Here is a 25,317-nt window from a genome sequence, read left to right as displayed (position 1 = left end):
TTACGTTTCGCATGGGCTATTTCCAAATGTGGCCCTACACTAGAATTACCTGGAAAACTCTTTAAACATACATACTACTCCTTACCACAGATACTCATTTGGTTAAAATTCTTAGGTTAATTCCTAGAATTGCTAAGACCCCCAAATGGTTATCACCGATTAGCATTGATGGAACATTTCATTTGAGAATTTATTATTGGATGATTTTTTTTTCTCATTGTTGTGCTGCTTGGAGAACATCTGATTTATAAAACCAGTTTTGGACTGTATCAGATATAAATCTAAAGTCTGCCTCTGATTATACCCTCTTTTCCTTTTAGGAATATATTTTCTCTTCATATTTACCCATGTTATCCTCCTAGAATATTCTTAGATCATGGTGTCTGCAAGATGAAGTTCAAATTATGAAACTTGTGTAACAAGTTTTTCAAGACTTGACAACCTTTATTTGTAGTCACAGCATGCATAGGCCCTCCCTGACTCTCCTCAGTCATGGGAAACTGACTTAGATTCTGTAGTGCTGTCATGGCTTCTCTTGTGCTCAGCAGGCTGAGGCCAACAGTACAAGCTTGCCAGTCCTGTTGAACTTGGACCCTCATCTTGTTCATTACACTTCCAGTTCCTCTGTTGTTACAGTGGTGTAGCTTGTCTATTTCTTTCCTTACTTAAAATCAATGAAAGTAACGATTTTATGTTTTCTAGTAAGCCCCAGATACAGTGTAGCAGTTTACTCATAGCTACATTGTAAACAGCTCATGAGGGAGGAAGATGGTTGGAAGGTTGATAGATTTGTATTATATAATCTTACTTTTTTTCTGGCATTAGGTTGATACATGATTGATCACTTTTTGTAACAAGAGAAATATATATGGATTATTGTTCTTTTTAATTTTTTTAGTGTACAGAAATGAATTTCACTAATATTTTCACACACAAATATTGTACTTTGTTCATATTTTCCTTCCTGCTACCCTTCCTTCTTCTTTTCTTGATCAGTTACTTTGGGGTGTGTGTCAAGATAAGGTCTTACTAGGTACTTCTGGCTGTCCTAGGATCACTGTGTACATCAGGCTGACCTTGTACTCATACTCACTGAGATCTGCCTGCTTCTGCCTCCCACATGCATGCTGGGGTTAAAGTCCTGTGCCACTAAGCCCAGCTTAATCAACTATTTTAGGATTTGACTCATATAATAACAGCTTTTAATATAAAACAAAATGATTTTTACATTTTAGTAGACCAGCAAGTTATGTATATGTATATATATGAACTTGGTTATAAATTATAAATGATGCCAGTTATAAATACTGCTAGATATAATCAGCCATTTTATTGAAGGTTAGTTAATAAAGAATGCATGAGGAAATCTAGAATGAATTCAGCTCTACTTGACATGACCAGAGCTTAGAGTAATGGTTTTACCTCTACATAAGAGGTTGCTTTAGCTATCTGATTGCTTGAGGGTCTTGCTATTGGAAGTTGAAAGGAGTTTGTCTCATCTACTGCTTTGGTCCTCGTGTGTTTCTGGTTTTGGCCAATGGGAAGGGAGTGTGTTCCCATTTTTGACTTTCTTACCTTTTCCCCTCACTAATTTTTCAGTTTGTGAGCAAAAGGTGAAGTCAGAAGTTTCTTAAGCTTCTTTTAGTCATAGCAAGGAAGTTTTGGTAACTTTCTGTTAATTAATTTTTTATTTTCACTTTTTAACCTAGCAAAAAGTGAGTCCTTTTTCTTCTTTTTCTTTATAGAATTTGAGTATCCCTAATCATCTTCACTTCTCTAATGCTCCAAATTGCATTTTAGGCTTTGTTTATCACTTGCTATGCAGAACAGACTGGGCTTGAATTTATAATTATCTGCCTGGCTTTGCCTCTAGATTGCCACCATTCCAGATAGATGCTTTGAGCAGGGATGCTCAAATGGGAAAGTTTGTGTAAATTTTCCAAAATTCAGAAACTTCTGAAGTTTAAACCACTACTGGTCCCAAGTATTTTCAGTAAGGTTTACTATACTACACCTGTACAATATACTCGTGGTTATCTGGGAAGAAAACACAGTTTAATGTTAGTAGAAGCAACAAAGAGAAGCATTATCTTGAATAAAAATTGAAAATTGAGACATGGCTCCACTTTAATCAAATGGGAATGTTTAATATGTGTATCATTACGATATTTGGACAGATGTGCTTGGAGGTAAAGGAGAGGAAGGATGCCTAGATATAAAACATTTTAATTTCATATTTGATGTGTACTTTAATAGATGTTTGTAAGAACTTTGGGGGCTGGAAATGTAGATAGTTCAATGGTAGAGTTTCTAGCATGTGTGTAACCTTTAGGTTTGGTCCCTGACATCAAAAAAGATTAACCAAAAAGTAGCCAGTGTTTTTGTAAAAGAATGTTCCAACAGTGACTTTAGAATTTGGGGGCATTGGGATAAGAAGAGGTCACAATGAGAACTAGAGGTAGGTAGGTATATCTGTTGGTTTTTTTTTTTTGTTTGTTTTTTTTAGAATAGGCATTTCCCAAAGTGGGTCTAAAATAAATATTTAATATCTGTATTTGGTTTTAAAAACAGTCATTTTCAGTTGTTGATATGTTTCCAAGTTGGTGATACAATTTAATCAGTTTTGGCAGTTTAATGGATAACATGCAGTTTTCTCAATACTGTGCTTCAGGGTTATTCATTTAGTAGGTTAACCACAATTTGTGAAACTTGCCACCATCAAAGTTTCATCTGTAAGTTGCAACAGCTGCAACCAGGCTTTTTTTTGTTTTTGTTTTTGTTTTGTTTTATTTTGTTTTGTATAAAAGAACTATATAGTTTTTGTATGGGACATCAATGCTTGATTTAGGAATTTGAAATATCCTTGCTGGGACTCATGAAGAGAAAGAGAAAGGGATAAAATACACGAAGCACAGGGAAATTGAGGGAAATGATTTTGTATCATAATGTAACAAACCCTCAGGACTTACAGCTTAATAAAAAAATCCTTAGCTATATAATGTATCAATTCACTCTTCTTAGTGTTCTTGGCTCTTTGTGCCCTTATGTGTTCTCTCGTTCTGGAAAGGTCTTTGATGACTTCTCCCCCTACATGAATGTAAGCACGTGGATGTAGGAAACAGGGCAGTTTTTCATCAGTACTTACATAGTGCTTGCCACATGGGAGCAACTTGACTGGCGTATTCTCTCGCTAGGATGTTATTTGTTGGTGTCATCTCTTGACTCTGCCCAATCCCATCTCTTAAGTCATTTTTTCTAAATTTTCTTCTAAAAGCTTTACAGCTATTTTTTTTTACATTTAGGCCTTTGGTTCATTTTGAGTTAATTTTTGTGTAAAGTATTTTTTAAAATACCTATTTCATTTTTTGCAGTATGAGGATTGAACCCAGGGCCTTATGAATGCTAAGCTGTTCCTCTCTACCATTGAGCAGTGCCACCCTCCCTTCTTTTACCTTTTAATTTGAAACTAATAACTGCTAAATTAATTACAGTGGAACAGTTAAAACTGTGTGTGAGGTTTATAAAAGAAGGAAATAATCCTAAGAGAAAAGTTTCTAGACAACCAAGTTTGTAGATGAAGAAAAAATTGCTGAATGTACTGAGTTTAGTTGGGTTTTCTTGCCTTTTATTTAGTGCTACCTTGGGGCGCACAGATGCTAGGTGTTGGTCTGTCTCTGAGTTACGTCCCAGCACATACACACATGCATGTGCGAGTGCCATACTTGCCACAGCGTGCTTTCGGAGGCCAGCAGCCAGCCTCCTCAGTCTTCACCTTCCTCCCTGCTTGAGACAGGGTTTTAACGTGTTCGTTGGTGCTTATGCCACTGTTGGGTAGTTTTAAGCATACAAGTTCTGTGTGCTTGTGGTTGACTTATACACAAATGTTTTATTTTATTTTAGCTTACAAGCTAGTGCAAATGAAATTATGTCTTAAATTTTGGCATAACTTTTGTTTCTAGTTTATTCTAGAACTTAGGTGGACTCATTTAGTATTTTACAGGAAGTTCTGGAGGTTGCATTCAGTGTTAGACAACTGTGTTTGCATAAGAAAGTATATTTGCTCTGTATGTGTGATCCTGCTCCCTCTCCTTCCCCCTCCCCTATTCCTTTTTGTCTTGCAAGGACTTTCACAACTCCATAGAACAAGTGTGGTCAGAGGTAAATTGCTCTTCAGTCATGCTCTTGAAGATCTGTGGATTGCTGTTCATTGAGATACTGACCTGTCTGCTTGCTTGTGCTTTAACTCAGTTGTACAGCTTTGATATAGGGGACTTTGTCCCCCAGATGATTATTTCTTGGAGGAAATTTTGTAGAATGTTTTGAACTTTGGGATATCATGGCATGCTCCTGAATTGATATTCTTATTTGGATGTTTCTCATAATTCATTGGCACATCTATGGTTGACGTTTTCCTCTTTTAGAAAGCTTAAAACTATGCTTTCAATTTCTTTTAAATTTAGAGTTATTCAGATATGATTAGTCTTGAGATTTTCTGCATGTGATTTCCATTTTTACCTGTTGCTGACATGGTTACAGAGTTGTCTTCAGGGCTGTTGTCCCTGTAATATGAACTCTTCAGTGGTATCCGTCGTTTGCCTGTTTTTACCTTTGTCGGAGCTGACAGATGCTTATCACTTTTGTACATTTTTAAAAGTTGAGTGTCTAATTTTTTTTTAGTTTTGATTTCATGGGTTTCTTTTGCCTATTTCTTTTTACTTTATTTGGATTTTGTTTACTTTTCCCAAGTATCTGGTTGTGGGAATTTAAATTACTCGGACTATATAGTCTAATGCTATCATCATTCAGAGGTGAATATTTCTCCTGTTTTCAGTGGAGATTACTTTTTTGTCACTGTTTTCCAAAGGTAGTCCTTAATATCTCCATGCATCAGAATAAACTAATATGCTTATTTTAACTCTTTCTCCTGAACTATGTACCCTTTTCCTTTACAAACCTCACTTTATTTGTTCTGTACTTTATTTTGGTTATTCTGTAGTTGAGGTAGTTGAAATTACTCCATGGAGGGAGGGAGGGTGGGAAGGTGTGTGTGTGGTGTGTGTGTGTGTGTGTGTGTGTGTGTGTTGTGGGAGTGCATATGACCTACTGGCTTTTAAAAAATATTATGGTCTTTATAGTTTTTATACTGACTAAGTTTTTGTTGTTGTCTTGTGTAGTTCAGGCTGATTTTGAACTCATGTCCTCTTGCCTTGGCCTCTCTAGTGCTGGCATAACAGGTGTAAGTCACCACATTGGGCCCAATGATAGATTCCCCCTTTTTATTAGCTTTTATTTATCGTAGAAAGTAATGATTTCATTATGAGAGTCTCATATAGATAAGTAATGTTCTTCAATCCTATTCACTCTCTTTACCCTCCATCCTCTCCTGCTGGTCCTCTTCTAAAGATGCATTTTTAATGATGTCCAGGAACAAGTGTCAGTATCCTGTAACTACTCCATTCAGTGCTACAGTATAAAGAAAACTGATGTCCAAGACGATCCTTTTGATTTTATTTAAGACAACTTGCTTTAAGTGGTTGTTTTGTTTTGTTTGGCTACCTGGGTTATTTTTCCTTTTCTTGGAAATAGATATTTTTTCTCACGTAATATATGTTAGTTATGGTTCCCCTCCCTCTATTCCTGCCATTGTCTCTTCACCTCCCCTTCCTATTTGGAGCTACTCCCTTTCTGTCTCTCATTAGAAAACAAGCAGGCTTCTAAAGGATAATAATAAAATGTAAGATAAAGCAAAAACTAACACATTGGAATTGGACAAAACAAACAAATAGAAGGAAAAGAGTCCAAGAGAAGGCACAAAAGACAGAGACCCACTGGTTCCCACTCTGAGGAGCTCTAAGAATGCATTTTACTGTGGAGTGCTTCCTTTCCCCTGTCCTTCTAGCCTTTCTCCTTGTTACAGATTGAGGCATTTTATTTTGTAATATAATGTGACTAGAGTATAAGAAAAACATAAAAGCAGGTTACCTTTCTTCATTTTGTACAAAAGGTAGTTATTGAAAGAAATGATTTAAAGTCTTAAACAGGTTCGAACTCAGATACTGTTAGAATCTCATAGAAAAAGGTTTAAGAAAAAATGAATCCAAGTTGACTATGATACAAAGTTTTGAGAGCTCAGAGTTAGGCCAAATCACAATAGCTGATAACTGAGTGCTTTCTATGTACAAGCACTATTCCAAGGACTTTAAAGTACGTTTAACATATGTAAGTTCTGTGGATGGAGATCTTATGTGCTCTGCTAGCTTTTGTAGTTTGCAGGGGGTGTTTCCTGAGAGAGGGAACTTGAATAATGTATATGACATAAGGAAACTTACATACTCCCCAGTGACTGCTTGGAGACACTTTATATAATGTAAGTTATAACCTAAGGTAATTTATTGCTGTCTGTGTTGTATTTCAGGAATTTTAATGAATCACTGATTGATCAACGCCATTTTACCATTTGGAACAAGTTATCAGGAATGGACATAGTGCTTTTAGAGCCAACATGTAACAGATGGATGCAACTCCAAGCTGATTGCTTCTTCATGCCAACACTCTTTTGACTGTATAGGATCTTTGTCTCTTCATCTTTGACCTGGATTGCTGGCAAACAAAAGGAGTTCATGTAGTGTTTTGTTTAAGCCTGAGTCACCATGAGTAGTAGTTTAGGCAAAGAAAAAGACTCTAAAGAGAAAGATCCCAAAGTGCCATCTGCCAAGGAAAGAGAAAAAAGAGGCAAAAGCCTCTGGAGGTTTTGGGAAAGAAAGCAAAGAAAAAGAACCTAAAACCAAAGGGAAAGATGCCAAAGATGGAAAGAAGGATTCCAGTGCTGCCCAGCCCGGGGTGGCCTTTTCAGTCGACAATACGATCAAACGGCCAAATCCAGCACCTGGGACCAGAAAAAAAAATCCAGCAATGCAGAGGTAATTAAAGAGCTTAACAAATGCCGGGAGGAGAACTCAATGCGCTTGGACTTATCCAAGAGGTCTATACATATACTGCCACCATCAATTAAAGAGTTGACTCAACTAACAGAACTTTATTTATACAGTAACAAATTGCAGTCCCTTCCAGCAGAGGTGGGCTGTCTAGTAAATCTCATGACACTGGCTCTCAGTGAGAACTCACTCACTAGTTTGCCTGACTCTCTGGATAACTTGAAGAAGCTGCGGATGCTTGATTTACGGCATAATAAACTGAGAGAGATCCCTGCAGTGGTGTACAGACTAGACTCTCTCACCACCCTGTACCTTCGCTTTAACCGCATCACTGCTGTGGAGAAGGACATCAAAAACCTGCCGAAGCTGAGCACGCTCAGCATCCGTGAGAACAAAATCAAACAGCTCCCCGCGGAAATCGGTGAGGGCCTGCATTGTCTGCAATGTTTGTGACTTAGTCTAGTGCTCTCCATGGTAGAGATTCCTCAACTGTCTGAAAACACATATCTCTATATTCTTATTGACATAAGTGGGTTATAAAACAGATATAATTAGACCTTCCTTAGACAACTGAATCTGCTTTTCATTGCAGAAAAATGAATTGAAAAGAGGTTTGCCTAATTTTTAAGTTGTTGCCTTAACACCCGTTTTTTAATTATCTTTATAGTTATTTTATATTGACTATATTGCCTCAACTTTCCTAATCTAACTTTCTTTTTGTCTGAAAAAAAAAGTTAGATTAGGAAACAGTATCACTTTTCACCTGATTACCACAGACAGTTGTCACATTACAGTTTCAGGAAAGAACACTGCCATAGGAATATAGGTTTTTCTCCCGTTTTTGAAAGTACGTATATGTTGATTAAAAACAAAGTGTAACAGCTGGGCACAGTGGTGTGCAGCAGCCAGGATTCTAGGATGATTACTGGAGCCCAAGGTCTGGGTCCCTTCCTGGGCAGCATAGTGAGTCACAAACAAACAAAATCCAATACAGAAAGGCAGAAGAGAGGGACCTGTAATATAAATTTGTGCATTGCTCCTGGCAGTTTGATAGATTTCATTCCAGTCTTATATAATAAACTAAGTTATAATCAAACAAAGGAAAAACTTTAAAAGAGTGGTATAGGAGGAAAAAGGAACATAGATTTATAAGAAGACATCAGCTTGATCCTCTTGGAATAAATTTTGGAATATCTTTTTAGTTATGGAATAATTTTCTGAACCATTTGGAATATATTAATTCATTATCAATTTTTGAGAAATTTATAAAGATAAAATTTTGAGCACATTTGATAAGTGTTTTTTTGTTTGTTTGTTTGTTTTCCCAAGATAGGGATAAGTGTTTTTTTTTGTTGTTGTTGTTGTTGTTTTGTTTTGTCCCGAGATAGGGTTTCTCTGTATTGTTTTGGAGGCTGTCCTGGAACTTGCTCTGTAGACCAGGCTGGCCTCAAACTCACAGAGATCCGCCTGCCTCTGCCTCCCGTGTGCTGGGATTAAAGGCGTGCACCACCAGTGCCCGGCATTTGATAAGATTTTTAAAATATCAAACTAAAAAATGGATTTGCGAACTTAAGAGAAGTTTTTCATTTTGTTATAGGCAGTCTGAATAATTCAAGATGAGTTCAATATTTTGTTGACTGAAGAATTGTTTTGTAATAGATGATACAGGAAACTTCTTGACTTTTAGGTTCTGCAGCTCTCAGGGATACAGTGTTCTATGTTTAACTTTAAAAATATTAGTTAAAATTCAAATATGTTCTATTATATTTGACTCTACAGACCTAAAAATTAATATTTGTTTTAAGCGGCTTCTAGTCCTAATCAGAGAAGTGTTTTCTTACGATGAGCATTGATGTTGTCTTTGTCAGTGTTCCATTGCTGTGCAGAGACACTATGACCACAATGTCTTATAAGCATTTAGTTGGGGCTGGCTTACAGTGTCAGAGGATGGTTCACCGTCCTCATGCAGGCAGATGTAGAAGCTCAGAGTCTTTCTGGACCCTAAGGCAGCAGGAAGAGAGAGACTCTGGGCTTGGCATGGGCTTCACTCCTCCAACAAAGCCACACCTCCTACTCCTTTCAATTAGTGCTACTCCCTGGTGACTGAGTATTTAAGACCATGGGGGCCATTCTTACTGAAACTACCACAGGAGCCCACAGAGACTCATGATTGCCCAGGATGTAGAAAATCAACCACTTATGTGGACCCAACCCTAAACAAATCGCTTTAGGCTCAGCAAACATCTCAGAAGTGGGACAGGAAGTCCGTAAGAACCAGAAGATAGGGTCAAGGGCTACAAAAAGCCATTCCCTCCATTGGATACAGCTATTGTAACCCACATCAACTGCTGTTTCCTCCACCGGGCCCACACAAGACCAGTACTGCCAACAATTAGTCAAGGGAGCAGCTGAGTTTGCCTGGCTCCAGTAGATTCTGGGAAGGGAGGAATCACTCTCTTTGTTGTGTACTCTCTGCTGCACCGCCAGGCTCCAGTGGACAGCTCTGTCACTGCAGCGTCTCTCCTGCTCGCCAGTTCCTGAATCAGCACTCAGACACTTGTTAGTTACAAATGTTTGACTGATGACTCAGAATTGTCACTGGCTAGCTCTTACTCTTATAAATTAACCTATTTCTGTTGATTTGTGTATTGCCATGTGGTCCGTGACTTTCTGGTGATGCTTGGATGTCTTTTTCCTCCAGCAGCTGCTGCCATCTTCACCCCCCAACCCCAAATGCCTTCTTTCTCCCTGTATCTCTGCTTGGCTTTCTTGCCTAGCTATATTCTGCCCTGCCATTGGCCAAAGCAGCTTTATTCATCAACCAGTAAAAGCAACACATATTCTTAGCATACAGCTCCAAGCCCATGGTCACACAGCTAGCCCTGGTTAATCTTTGTAGGTCACAGAACAAAGTGAATAGGCAAGACTGCAAGAGGAGATTTGTGGGGAGGGGAGGATGGACAGGTTGGTAAGGACATGAGGATAAGAGCAGTCAGAATCCAAAGGTACACCAATGAAACTAAAATACCATAATAAAGAAAATTAATTAAAAAGTATATTTAGAAAATCCAATATATTAATATTTTAAGAAGTAATGTGCATACACAGTATGACTCATTCCTGAGTTATTAAAATAGTCTCAATAAATGAGTGTGCGGAAATGCTTCATTCCGTGTCTCCTACAGGAGAGTAGCTGTTGAGTGACTTGCTTTAGTATAGGCTTCAGTCAGGGTTCAATTTGGTGCATATGGTTCCTTGTCCCCAGAAGTTTAGGCTATTGGAAAAAGAAATGCTGATTTTTCCCTATAAATGTAAAACTCTTCACCGTGTCCTCATTGTTTAGTGTTTGTGTTATACATGGCCCAAAGTTTAATTAATTCACAAGTTTTCTTTCTTAGGATTTGCTTCCATAGCATTGCTATCAAACACCTGGGGCTGAAGAAATGCATTTTTCTGGGCGTGGGGCTGCACATCTGTATGCTCAGCAGTTAGGAGGCCTTGCCCGTTGGAGGTTGAGGCCAGCCTGGGCCATATAGTGGTCCCTGTCTCAAAACCCAGCCGAAGTAGAATGTTACATAGGAGTGGAAAGCTAGAGAGGGCAAGTGTGTGTTTGGTCGAGGTGCTAAGAGCTGAGGGGAGCCACAGGCAGGTACTGCAGCTGAAGGCCAGCATTCCCTTGAGTATGCTAACAGGCACTGTAGTTAGCCTCTCGTCCTGTTCTTCTGGACCTGACACTTCCTCGTTTTTACTCTTGAAATGGGCTCTCTGTTATACAGAAAGCAGTCAAGAACTTCTGTTTCTAGGGAGAAATAGGAAATAATTATTCCCTTGAGTTCCCAGTTAGAGACATGGTTTTGAGCAGTCTCTTACTGGAGGTAGAAGTCATGGTTAGGTTAGTTCAGGAGCTCTGGACAGTGAAGTTTTACAGAATTTAATTTTTCTAGGAAGGCTGTGATTATTATGCTTTGAAACCAGAGATAAACCCCATCTTTGTCTTGTGAATTCTTTTCTCTCATTGAATATGTCTGGTTTAGAAATTTTTACAGTAATTTATTAAATTACAATTTTCAAAAATATTCTCTATCAAAACAGCTGAGTTAGAATATTTACAGAAGTTATTTTTCTGTATTCAGTAAAATATTACATGTTTATATAGTATACAATGTCATATATTGATTATCAGAAGGACTTTTTTTGCTAGTGGAATGATGTACTTGTTAAAGAGTATGTCTTTTGAAGAGCACGATCATTTCTTTCTCCCAGGGCGGGGGAGATGTCATCAGTGCTCACGTAGGAAGCATGGTGCGCTGGTGTGTGGCGTCAGTGCTGCGGAGGGCCAGGGGGAAGTACCCAGCCTGACAAGTGAACCTCTGGTCCCGGGCTAGACCCTGTCTACAGACAGCAAGGTGGGTGGCTCCGGAGGAGAAAGGACACCCAAAGTAGTCTTCTGGCCTCCATTCCCCTGAAACAAAACAAAGCAAAACAACAGCCTTCACAGGCTATGCGAGAAGAAAATAAAGTCAGTAACATTATTTAACCTGTTTGACATAACACTTATTGAAAACAAAAGTCGAATCATAGCACTTGACAGGGTTACAGTTTATCCAAGTCAAGTGGTATGTAACCAATGTGTAATTAATATATAATCACTTGTTCATACATAATACAAAACAAACAGGATCAGTAGCCTTTAAAAAATTGACTGAACTTAATATTTATCTGTTTCTGATGTGTAATTTTTTCTTTGAATTTTTTAGATGCTAAGTCTTAAGCCTTCACTATATGACTAAAGTTGAATTTACTGAAGTATTTACTTTTTAAAATCTATTTTGGTACTTTATACTTCAGGTTAGTATTCTAATACATTTATAAGTAAGTCATTTGTATTTTTAGTATCTTAGTATCTTTTAACATTCAGTTACCTTTTCAATATTACCTTAAGTAGTAAGCCTTAATCCCCCCCCAATTTTAAAAAATCTCTTAGTTTTGTCAGGAGCAACAGATCCAGCCATTATTTATTTAAAAATCTTATTTGAGTGTTTTGTATTTTTTTAAACAAATGCCAGTAAGTAATTTTACAGGAAAAAAGAAATCAATAAAGAGAAGCCATAAGTATTACTAAGTAACTTCTTTGAAAATAAAGAGGCCATAGGTGTGTAGCTCAAATTCTAATTGGTCTTAATAATAAAAACCCAGAATCAGATACAGGGGTAAATGCTGAGAGTTCAGAGATGGCGAGCAGCCAGCCATTAGTTCTTACCTCTACTGAATCCTCAGAACAAAAGGTCGATCCTGTTTGTGCGAATCCTCAGACTAAATGGCCTCCTGTCTCTAGCAATCATTTAATTAATTCAATATTTATTAAAAACCCTTTCTCTGTTTTATTCTGTGCATTACATTTGGGTGTTATTTTTGTTCCATATCTTCTTTTTGTCTTGTGAGGCTCATTTTTTCTTGTGGAGCTCATTTTTAGTAGTCTTTTCAGTATTGTTGTTTCACGGTTCTGTTATCTCTTGCCTTTTTTTTCTTTTCCTTAGAGGTCATACTTTCTGTATCTGGACGCTTGGTTGCATTTTCATTGGATGTCAGAGCATTGTTGGGTCTAGATTTTGTTATTTTGACTAATGCTGAGTGTATTTTGGCATACAGTTCAGTTACTTTGGAGTCAGTTTGATTCCTTTGTGCTTTCCTTATAGGCTTTGGTCATAGTGTTGCTAACTGCCTCTTGTTTATATCTAAGTTATCCCCAATATGCTTCTCTTAGGACTCTTCCTGATAGATTATCATATGAGGCATTTCTAAATGGCAGGAATTCAGACTGTTCCAGCCTTGTGCCACTAGGATTGGGAATTGTTGGGTTGCTTTTTATTGGCTCTTTGCCAGACCATTCTTCAGTTGCTTTCTATATGGTAATTAGGCAAATTCTAGGTGGGACTTCCTTTCAGGTTGTATGAATGTTACTGCTGCACAGTTGTCTCTCAGATTCTGCCTTAAAACAACTTGTAGGAACTTCCCTTGTCTCAACTCTATCCCTTTCCTGCTTGTTTTGTAACTTGTAACTTACTCCTGGGCAGTAACTTGTCAACCAGAAGGCTCATACACTTTTCCTTGATCTTGGAGAACATGGTCATGTTTGCTCTTGTCTACTGCCGAGGATCCATTGTCCTATATACTGGGTTTATTTTCTAGTTCATTATAGCCATTGTGATCATGCTTGTAGTAATTGTTTGAATGGATTATGTATGATGGTTTGGATGAATTCTCTTATAACCCTCTCATGAGTGTTGAAAGCTTGTTTTGTTCCACAGTTAACCTTTCTTGAAGTTGTTTAACCTTGCAGAGACTTGGATTTAGCTCTTGAATTTGTTTGGTTATGTCCTTAAAAGCCGAATAATCATCCTTAGTCTTGTGCTGTGATTTTTACTCTTCTGCTGTACAATCTTTTGATACTCTGTTTTCCAATCTTCTTGCTTGGCAGGCTGAAGTTCTAAATGATGCCATAGTTGGCAGCTGTAAGAAGTCTGATGTGCTCATTTTGCTTTCAAACTATTGTTTCTTTTTCAGGCTCCTCAAAATTCTCCTCTTATACATACATAGTCACAGATGTCATCATTTGTAGCATACTTTGCAAGTTGCTTGGTTCAGTCCACTCAAAAACAGTGCATGAATTAATCAAGTATTAAGTAAATTAAGTATTACAACAATTACTAGAAGTAAGTATGAGCCATACTGGCTGTAATCTAGGAAGTCTTCTTCTTAATGTTCTCTGCTTGTAGGGGTTGAGTTCTTTCTTTCTGTGCTGATTCCCTTACTGCCTCTCTTTACAGTACTGTTTGGCTCTGTCTAGTTTGAGAAGATAGGCTTTCGGAACTAAAGCCTAGGTTTTAAAAAACAAGTTAGTGGAGTCATGACATTAAAGACATGCATGCAATTCCAACACTTAGGAGGAGACCCTGGGCTTAAGGGTTTGAGGCCCACCTGGACTGCATAGAAAGCTCCTGTCTCAAAAATGAACAAACCTGAAGGAATCTTTACCATGAATGACCTTGAAGATCCAGAAGAATGACAGTGTTGAAATTTTTTAAGTAGGCAATAAAAGGCCAATTTGGTGTACAGATCCTCTTTAACTCACCTCAGTCCCTTATATATAGTCTTAACTAATTTCCAGTTTCATGAAAACACCCATTTGATCTATTGTAGTGTGTTCATTGTCCAGTGTGTCTCTCAGAAAGAGAATGCATAGTCTTTTGTCTGAATTAATGCTCAGTTAGTAATAACCTATCTTCAGTTAGATTTTACAAATGCGTGTGATTGTACAATAGCCATTGAGCTTGTCACCTGAATAGTCATATGTAAAGTGTGTGTATATGTGTATGTGTATCATATTTAATCAAAGAGTATTCATAAAAATGGGAAGTCTAGGTGTGTGCCAGATAGTTTTCAGGAATTTAATTTTTAAGCCTTTAGTCGCTGAAGTTTCTACAGGGAGGGAAGAAGGACATTTCTTCCCCTCACTTTGCTTTTCTGCTTGATGAACATGAGTTTACATCCCAGTTGGCTTACCTTTGGACTGCAGAAGTCACATTGCTGTTGTCTGGGTGTGGAACACTGTCTTTCTGTATCATAAACTGTCACCAAGCAGTTATCACCTTTGGGAAGAGATACGTCTAGCATATTTTATTGTCTGGTTATAGAATGATATCATGGTCAGAGAGTATAGAAAACATTTTGTAATTTTTCTCTAGAGACAAGATAAAACATTTAAAAAATTGAAACAATTGTTTTTTACCATGGAGAACTTGAGTAGAACAAAATGTTTTTTCACTAAAGTATGTTGAAGGTTATACATTTATGCAACATTTTTTCTGTTATGGTTTAGATTCAGTGTTCAAAGCAAAGAATGGAGGTCATGCTTTTATTTATCTTTCTGTTGAATAATATTTACAGAAGATTGCACCTGCCATTAACATACAGTGGAGTGAATGTTTGCAAACCATGTACTCAGCAGGTCAGTTAAACAGAGCACCTGTACCAACCATTGACTCCCGTCCCTGTCATTACCTCTAGCTGCTGTGCCCATTAAGGTAACAGCATTTGTGCTTGTACAACAATACACTAATTGTATACTAATGAAGTCATACTGTATATATGCTTTTTGTGTGTCTGACCTCTTCTCCATGGCAATTTTTTTCCTATGTTGTAAAAGTTAGAGCATGCATATTTGCATTCCTACTTGACTGACAGTATGAAAATACCAACATTTCATCCATTTGTTTTTCAGTGGTTTTTAAATAGCACTTCATACAAGTAATGCTGTTGTATATTAATACTGATTTTGGTAAATTTCTGGACTTGCTTTTTGCAATAAAATTGCTGAGCTTGTGTCCCCTCCCCATTTCTTTTATTTGTACCACTTCATGTTATTTTTTTATGATATCTGGGTAGATTTTGCTCATTTTATATATTCAAACCTGCCTTTTACAGTGCACTCAGCTAGACTTGCTTTTCTCTTTACCCATAATGATGTCTATGTTATATGTGCGTCCTATTGTGAACTTTTTATTTGTTCATAATGCTGTGGTTTTTTTTTTTTGGTGTGTGTGTAGATCATAATTTTCCACAATAGATGTTTAAGCTCTTTGAGAAGAAACACTGTCAACCACTTGGTTTTACTGCCCCCCTATAGCCACCTTATTAGCCTGTGAGATCCTCTTCCAAAATACAACCTCTACACACATCAGAATGTCTAAAATCAAAACTACTGATAATCTCTAATTTAGATGAGGATTTTTACCCATTACTATTAGGAATACAAAATGGTTCAACCATTTTAGATGACAGTTGTCCCTGTCTAAAAAGTTAAATGATAGCACCACAATAATATATTTAACCATGCCTGCTTTTAGGTAAGTACCAAAATGGGTTAAAATGTTTGTTTACATGAAAACTTATAAATTAATGTTTTAATTAGCACCTTTATTACTGCTAAAAGTATGAAGCATCTGGAATGCCCTTCCTTAAGGGAATGGGTGAGGTGACCATTCATTGGTGTGGACACTGTCCAGTGACAGGGTGAGCTGCTTCCTTAGGGAATGGGTGAGGTGACCATTGGTGCGGGCACTGTCCAGTGACAGGGTGAGCTGCTGGGGTACAGAGCAAACGAGGGAGCTTTGGATGAACGGAGAGCCAGTCTGCTCATCCTGGGTGTCATCCCCATTGTGAGAGCTCACAGGGAGATGACTGGGTAAAGGTCAGGGGTGCTGTTTTATGTACAGTAGTGACTTCTACAACAAAGAGTAATCTAGTCTAGAATGTCATAGTGCTGAATTTGAGAAAGATTGCCAAGTTGTAATTGCCTCTATTGAATCGCAGCTGCTCCAAAGTTAGCCATGTTCCTTGATTCTAACTTGGTGCATTTAGTTTCCTGATCCCTTTCAAGTTTGCTGTGCACCTTCCTTTATGTCAGTGGAAGCGTATTTTAGTTAGAGCTGAAGAGCTGTAGGCATGTACTGTTGGAAAATGAGCCAAGAGCTGTGGTTCATGCCTACAATCCCAGGGCTTGGAAGACTGAGGCCAGGCCAGCGGCGCAAGGATGAAATGCCAAAAGTTTTTTTCTGATGTGAAGAGTTAGGATCCAAAGTTAGTTTTTCTTTCAGTTCAGGTGATGCTGTGAAGGAACGTAGGTGTGTGTTGCCGTGGTCCCCAGGGAGAACGAAGTGGGGAGGGAGGCTGGGAAGGGAAGGATCAGGAAGAAGGAGGGTTTTCAAGACTGGTGCCTGTGCTGTTTGTGAAGGGGGTGGGGAAGAGGGACAGTAAGTAGTTGAGAAGGGAGAGCACGATGCTCAGGTCGAGAACCATTCACCACTGCTAGGATGGATATTGTGATTATTGCTGGGTAAAGGGACTGAAACACTCCTAAAATAATGAAAAATAGACCCATTCATTTACTATTGTGTAGTACTTTCCTATAGCTGTGATCGTTTTGTTTGTCTGAAGTTACTCTAGCTGACCCGGTTTTCTCTTGGTTAATGTTAGCCTTAGGTTTCTCCATGCTCTCACTAGGTCAGGTCAACTGTTTCCACCGTTTTCCTTTGTAAGTGCTGGGACTGCAGGTGCATCACTGGGTCAGACTCCCTGGCTTTCCCTATTGAGGGGCGTTGCTTGCTTGCTGTAGAGTTTTAGTTCTTTAGATGACTATTAGTGTATTTCCAGTGAGCACTGTACTTTAGATGCCTTCTGACAAATACGGCCCATTTCTTCTGTGACTTTGCCTTAAAACATTTCCATTTCTCATAATCTTGTTAGGTTTCTGTATGTGTTATTTTCCTGAATTTATTTTAGTATTTCTTGTACATCTGTTCTGGTGGGTAAGGCACCCTCAATTTTTGTTAGTCCTGTAAGCCTTTGTTTCTCCCATACTCTGGAAGGAAGGGTAGTTTTGTTGGTAACAGGCCTTCTAGGTTGATGATTCCCCTGTTTGCCTGTGTTTATTATACTTCACTCCACTGCTGTCTTTGCATGGTTTCTGAAAAAAAAATCTAATGTTTTACTTTTGTTTTTCTGTAGGTAGCTTTTTCCTTTTCTTTCAAGACATTTTTTAATTCTTTAAAACATTGACATTATATTTCTTTCCATAAATTTAAAGTAGAAGATAAGCTGTTCAATCAAATCTATTTTATGTTATATATAATCAACAGAAGTTATTTTAAAAGTTTGCTATATAACATTCTTTTGGTGCTGCAAAAACACTAAGATGTAAATAAATGACTACAAAGGAAACAAGTAAACTAGGATACACAGGAACTACAGTTTGGGGTGTTAGAATTCAAATAATTCCTACCATGTTAGAAAAATAAAGTTCATTTGCTTTGGTTGCATTATCATATTTCCTTAAAGCAGGGGCTACTCAGAATCTTTCAGTTATTACAAAAAAGGTTCATGCATAATTCTGGGCATCAGAAACAATCATATTCTGGTTACAGACATTTCTCATGCAAAGAAGCCTTAGCTTTCTAACACCTAATTAAGTCAAATGAACTAATATTGACTATTTATTTTACCAAGCTGTTAATAACTCGAAGGATATAGAAATCACATAGCTAAGTGCATCTGCCTTTAGTATAGATACTACTCAATCTGTTTTTTTTTTTTTTTTTTTCATGTATTAGAACTAGTGGTGTTGACAGAATGAGAATTTCATTACAAATGACAGATTCTGTTGAGAGAGGGAGTGAGAGAGTTCTAATGTCATCCTTTGGTATAATCTTCACAATTTTGTGTGTTAGTACAGGCACATAAAGGGAACACTGAGATAGCACATGGTCTTTATTGAAAGACTCATCTGAAGGACGTTTGCCCAGTGCACCAGTACAAGCAGGGCGGGTGCTAGTGCAGACTTAGCCCTGCAGACTGTTTGTGTCTACGGTGAGATTAATAGTTTTCCTGCTGTCTTTGCTCTGCGGTCCTGCATGACGACGAGAGACACACACACACACACACACACACACACACACACACACACACACACACACACACACACACACACACCCCTTCCTTTTGGGGGAGGTTCCATTCTTGCTGTCTCTCCAGTTATCTCTCCTGCATCCCACAGTGTGTAAAGCAGCAGTTACCTTTGAACTGTTCTTCTAAGCTCTAGCTGTTACTTCTGGTAAACTAAATCTCTGAATTCACATTTCTCTGTAGTTTTTAGCTCATGAATTTGCCCTTTGTCCTCAAGTTTTTGAAAAACGTGACAGGAGTTGTCTGTCCACTGTCTTTTCATTAGTATTGTGAGGACAGGAGTGTTGACTTCAAGTTTTTACGTGTGAGAATAAAAATCAGAATTAAATACATATGTAAATTTCTTCTCTCTTCCTTATTAGGATTTTTAACATTAAAAGTATTTTTAGTTTATAAAATACTTATATCACTCAGCAGATTATTTTTCTCTCTTAGAACTGTTGATGCAGTGAATTACAATTGGTTAATTTTTCAAGCACAGAACTAGCATTGTATGTCTGGAATTGATGAATTCTTACATTACGTCTCTATGTCTCGTTCGTATGTATGTATGTACGTATGTGTGTATGGCATCGTATTATATAAAGAGGGAATTGGCCATTGATCTGTGGGTTGTCTTTTTGACTGTTTTTGGTATCAAGGTAATGCTAGCCTAATAAAATGAGTTTGGAAATAGTTCCATCTTGTGACAGACTACATTACTTAATTCTCGCTTAAGCATCTGGTATGAGTCTCCAGAGAAACCATTGGTGCCTTCAATTTTTGAAGAGAAAACTTTTCAGTTACACATAAAATTTGTCTAGTGGTTAAGAGAATCATTGAGGGTTCCTACTTGTTGAGTTTTGGTGGTAGTGTGTGTGTATTTTTTTTTTTAGGGAATTGTTTATATAGCCTAAGTTTTTGATCTTATGATCCATGGTTATAAAGTTGCTAAATAGTACTTATTTTAAAGATGGTAAAACAGGCTTAATCCTAGCACCTGGGAGGCAAGGGCAAGGGGATTGTTACAAGTTAAGACTAGCCTTGATCTATCTAGTGAGTTCTGATCTAGCTAGGTGTATATAGGAAGAACTTGTCCCATCATCAAAAACAATAACAATAACAATAACAATAGAACTGTAAGAATTGGGCCGAGTATGGAGGTACATTGTCATAATCCCACCGCTTTGGAGGCTGGAATCATAGAGTGACAAGTTTAAGGCCAGCTTGGGTTACAGAGAAAGTCTTGCTTCAAAATCAAAAATGAAAAGGAAGCTTGTAGAATGTACTCGCTTGTTTCATTGCTGATATTTGTAGTATGTGTTTTCTTTTTCTCTTTTTTATCATTTTAAGTCTTGTAAGTATTATCAAATATTGTTTTTTTCCTGAACAACCAGTGTTTACATATGTTGACTTGTCTTTATTCTGTTTTAATTTTATTATGTATATTCTTTTATTGGTTGATGTATACACATTTTTATTAGACTTGCCTAGGTCCTTTCTGACCCGAAGGTGAAGATAGCCCTGAGATTTTTTTCTCTTAGCCAATGTAAAAATAAACTCAGCATTGGCTTTTAGGTTGACCATGTTTGTTTGTTTGTTTGTTTTGTTACAAAGTAGATGTGGCATAGAATTTATTTTGAGGTCTAGTGATATTAAGTGTGTTCATATTGTCCAACTATCATCATTATCCAGCTACAGATCTTTTTCATAATCTGAGAACAACATTGTGTGCCCATTAAACTGCTACTCCCCATCCTCTGCAGAACCCAATACCCACTGTACTTTGTCTATAAATGCTATTCTAAGTACCTTATATAAATGGGATCATATAACGTATTACCCTCTTGTGTCTGGCTAATTTCACTTAGCATATTTTTCAAGGTTATCTAGTTTTAGCATGTATCAGAATTCCATTCCTTTATAAAGCTATAAAATATTTATTGTTAATACATACAATATTTTGTTTATTCATTGACTTCGGACTTTTGAGGTTGTACTCACTTTTTGACTATGATGAATAATGCTTCCATGAGTACTGTTCTACAGATAACTACAAATAGAAAAAGATAATACTAAGAAATATCTGAATTGTCTTTGTACTTCTTCTAACCTTGATTGGGTAAGGGAAATATACCTCATTTTCTATTAAATTGAGAAGGAATTTTTACTTCAAATATTAATGTAGTCATTTGCATAGCACCAGAACATGCATTTTGAAAGTATACATATATTGAGGTAGAAAATGTCTGTAATACCATGTGCTGAATTTGGCTAATAAAATTAGTCGGTTTTTAAAAGTCTTAGAATATATTAGCATTTGTGATCAAAATGCCTATTTAGAAGGAATGTACAACACATGATGAGAGGGGGAGAGTAGTTTGTATGTAGTTCAGTGACAGAGTCCGTGCTTAGTATGTGTGAGGCCTTGAGTTCAATTCCTAGTACCAAAAGACAGAATCAAGAATTGGTTTATAAGCATCATTCAATTTCACTGGCTATCAGCTTTGAAGTAATAGTGTGAGAGTCTTTGCTTGAGCTGAAATTTCTTTCCACAATATGAGTGTCTTCAGTAGATTATTTGCCATTTTAAAGTAGAAGTTGGACTTAGGAATCATAAGTGTACTCCCATGCTTACAAGTATAACCTGATATGTTCTTTAATACTTATTATTATGTTGATTAATTTACAGGTGAATTATGTAACCTCATTACCCTGGATGTAGCTCACAATCAACTTGAACACCTTCCAAAGGAGATTGGAAACTGCACACAGATAACCAACCTTGACTTGCAGCACAATGAACTACTAGACCTCCCAGATACAATAGGTATGAGGGGAGAAGCAAGATACTGTTATCTATAGCTACATGATTATGGGAAGGACTATTTATGATCCATTTTCATAATACATATTCAAAATTATCAAAGTAGTAGTAAAACTTTTAGAATAGTATTTTAAGTCATTTTTCCATTTCTTGAAAAAAAAAAAGATCTTAAGGAAATGAATTCATTTGGGATTGTAAAGAAAATAAAACAGTGTACACTTACTACAGAATGGAGGGATTTCTGCTTCGTTTATCTTGTCACATGCTGTTATATCAGTGTGATCTCTTCTTTGTCAAAGTAATATGTTGCAAAATAAAAGCATTGTTGTGTAGTTTTTAAAACATAATAATATAACTTAAAAGTTGTTCGTTTATAATGTTGAGTTTGTAAGAGATGTTTTGTAGATGGTTAAAATATATCCTGAAGATTTTGCCAAACTGCAAACAGTTGAATTGAGCTATGATAATATTCTATACTTGTGTTGTCTTGTTTTTCCAGTTGCCTAGAAATATATACACGCCAAAAAGAGTATTTTTGTAACTTCTTTGATATTTAGAAAAATATCATCTGTATTTGATTTATAAAATTTGGAGTTATTTCAGAAATGATGGTAATAAAACAGTTTAGGTTATGATGATTCTGTCTTTCTTAGTAATCTTGTTTGCTGCTGTCAGCTGTCTACAAGAGCCATGCTAATAATGTGTTCAGTGCATGAGGGCTTTTTATAGGTTTTTGTTGGTGTCTTCTTAGAGGACCAGCTCATAACTGGCTTACTCTGTTCAAGGAACATCCCTGAAGGGTTCTGCCTCTGCAGCACTTGGATTTTGTCTCTTGCCAGAAACGCAGCTTAGTCGTTCAGGTTTATATTCTGTTTGGGAAAGCTCTCTTGGGGCAAAATCCTTCCCAGTATCTGATTATTTCTGGTTCAGAGTTTGTTTCCAGACTGCTAATATTAACCTGTTTTGTTAGGTCTGTGATTCTGGGGGATGTTTACAGTTTGGGTGTTTTGATTTTTTTTGTTTGTTTTAAGTTAGAGGGGGCTGTTGTTACCAAACATTAGGTGAAGTAGCTTTATTTAATGATCTTTATTTATTTTGACTCCTGACCAAGGTTTCTGGCCAGTGGGAGGCATCTTCAGTGATATAAGTCAACAATTTACAGAAAAGCAGGCTGAGACTTAGATACTATAATTGCCATTCTACTTATGCCTTTCTAGTTTTTGGTCTATGGCTCTTTCTGTCATATTAGTATTTGTACTGGCAACAAATTAAGTAGTCTTTCTTTAAACTGGAAGGGCAAACTCATGTGTATCATGTAACAAGTTATCAGGAGTGCTCTGTTAAAGTTAAAACATAAAAAGAACAGATGGATAATTCAAGGTATTAGAAACCATGAGAATTATTTTCTGCTTTTTTTTATGGGCTGGACAAAGAAATGATCTCAGATGATTATGTTCAGACTGATACTAAAAAGAATCAAAACCACAGTTCTTAGGAATGTCTGCCAAGAAACTGGGGAAATGACCTAGTGACTAATGTGCTATACAGTCTTGATCTGAGTTCAGATTCTGAGCATCCACATAAAAAGCTGAACATGGTGGCGAACCCCTGTAATCCCAGTGCTGAGGAAATGGAGTAATGGGGATCCCAGGATCTCACCAGCAGCCGGTGGGTCTAGCCAACTAGTGAGCTTCAGGTTCATGAGAGACTTCCAGAAATAACATGGAGAGTAACAAAGATACCAGACATTGCACTCTAGCCTCTAAAGGCCCATGTGCTGGTACACTCGCCTCCTAACACACAGGTATATACAAATGAAAAGATGTGTTTACCAAATTAAGTTAGTTGGAAAATGCTAAATAATAAACACAAAGACCAGAATAATGACCTATAAACCAAAGTCAAAGAAATACCCCAGAACTAAAAACAGAAAGATAGAAATAATATAAAATAAGTGAAGTTTAAAAGCAGCAAAAGAGAAAAATTCTGGGAAGAGACAGGTAGTTCAGTAGAAGAAATTAACTAATAAAATACAATTTCACATCCTCATGAGCTTGATTAAAACTCAGACAGGCCAGCACGGAGGTCTGAACATGGGTCTTCATCCCTGCTTAGTAAGTACATCATCCACTCAACTGTATCCTCACACCACAGGCGTTTCTTTCTAGGGAATTAATGAGACCTGTCGACAGAGGTTGGTTACTTCATGAGTGAAATGTTAAGAAAACATAAAAAGCAGATAATGAGGATAATAAAACCAGAATTGTTTACCAAAGTGAGATAATGAAAAAAGGCGCATTATAAAGTGTGTGTGTGTGTGTGTGTGTGTGTGTGTGTGTGTGTGTGTGTGTGTGTGTGTGTTTGGGTTTGGTCTAGTAATGCTGGTCACATAAAGTAAGTTGGGAATGTTCCTCTTCATTATTTCGAAGTTTATATGAAAGTGGCATAGCTTGGGACTGGAAGACAGCTTAGTGGACAGGATGATTGATTGTTCTTCTAGAAGACCCCAGTTTGATCCCAGCACCCACATGACAACTCACAACCCTCTGTAACTCCAGTTCCAGGGATCCAATGCCTTTTTCTGGCCTCCTAGAATTTAAGTGGTGCACAGATACACACGTACAGGCAAAACACATAAGCATACTAAACTATAAGAAAAAAAGTGGCATTGATATTGGGTAAAATTCACCAGTGAATTTTCCTTATTAGCAATGTTTGAAAGACAGGTTTAGTTTCTTCATAGAGCATTTGGCTATCACAGTGCAGTTGAAGCAGTGAGTTTGTTGCTACCCTGCCCACAGCCTGAACTTTGGGGGACCTTTTCCCCTTCAGATCTTTGTCTGTTACAGTGTCAGAACAAATGTAATGCTGTTGTCTAATCCTCAGTGTTGTTTTCATTTCTCCATTCATCAGCTGTCTAGTTGATGTAGTTGCCATAGTCAATTTTTTGATTAGCTAAAGCCAGTCTGGCCTTCATACCTGTTCCATGTTTAACACTTTGGCCAGGCACACGTGTGGGCAGTAGACTCGGCTCCTTTCCTCAAGGCCCTTGTAGAATCAGGACGCATTGCTGCCTTTGGGTCTGCCCTTCAGCGTTCAACATATGTGCTTGTGCATTGTAAGTGACAGACTTTTTTTTAAAGCTCAGCCATACAAAGGATGGTGTCTTTATTTCTGAAGTGTAAAAAAACTAAGTTTTCTCAGTGTTGATCTTTTACAATGACATTTCTGTAGTATGCTTCTGGGGCAGCTTAACAGATGGGTTAATTTTTATCTTAGTATCTGTTTTTAAAAATTACATAGTGACATGTTTCGTTTCTATTATTGTATATTTCTACATTGAAATAAATGTCTTCAAGTTTGCTTAATTTTGAACAGCTGATTGAATAGTAAAAGGGAAAGTAACTACTTAGTTTCAGTGTATTAACTTTTTTCTCCCGTGGGGTCATGTTAAAACTAACCTTACTAAAAGAAAAACAAAACAAAAATCGCTCATGAAATCCAGAATTTTGCTTAGTCTTAGAAAGAAAAAAATGCTGCTTTACTCAACTGCAAATAATAAGACAGGAAGATGAGATGCAGCTTACTCCAGGTTGTAAAACTGTATGCAGCTCTTGACTGCTGAGACACTGGGCTTCTCAGGCTGCTGGATTGTTTCTTAAGCAAATTCTAGCCGAAGGGTCTTTGTTTCTGTTGTCCTGTCTGCTGAGGAATCTCCTTTACTCATTCCAGTGATGAAATAGATATGCGGGAAATGGTCGTTGATCCACAGTTTTTTCTCTTATATAGTCTTAGTGATGTTTAGTGTTTGTGAATTTGTCTGTGTCCCTCTTTTGTTAAGGCGTAATAAGCAAATGTCGCAGCCAGCATACCACAGCGTCAGCACACAGAGAGCACAGACTGTGCTCCCTAAGAATCTCCTGTAGAGTAGGACTAGGTCCTCTAGACTCACTTCCTCTGAGAAAGATAACTGTCCCATATAACCTTCTTTCTCCTGGTTTTCTTAGTTTTGCATGTCTCTTTTTTTTATATATATATAGAGGTAATTCTGTGTTT

At 37.3% G+C, this 25,317-nt stretch overlaps 1 protein-coding gene across 1 annotated transcript in view; it reads left to right on the top strand.

Annotated features, from left to right (window-relative positions):
- Shoc2 (SHOC2 leucine rich repeat scaffold protein) overlaps positions 1–25,317 on the top strand; it is a 69,898-nt gene that overhangs the window by 22,413 nt on the left and 22,168 nt on the right. Inside the window, 4 exon segments of the mRNA XM_040742823.1 lie at positions 6,416–6,725; positions 6,727–6,897; positions 6,900–7,356; positions 21,127–21,264. Of these exon segments, the coding sequence (XP_040598757.1) occupies positions 6,651–6,725; positions 6,727–6,897; positions 6,900–7,356; positions 21,127–21,264 (841 nt within the window). The 5' untranslated portion in view covers positions 6,416–6,650.

The sequence above is a fragment of the Mesocricetus auratus genome, unplaced genomic scaffold (genome assembly GCF_017639785.1).
Source record: "Mesocricetus auratus isolate SY011 unplaced genomic scaffold, BCM_Maur_2.0 Super-Scaffold_4256, whole genome shotgun sequence".
In the NCBI taxonomy this organism is placed as follows: domain Eukaryota; kingdom Metazoa; phylum Chordata; class Mammalia; order Rodentia; family Cricetidae; genus Mesocricetus; species Mesocricetus auratus.
Note: the sequence above shows the minus strand (reverse complement) of the source record. Positions and strands in the feature narration are given on the sequence as shown.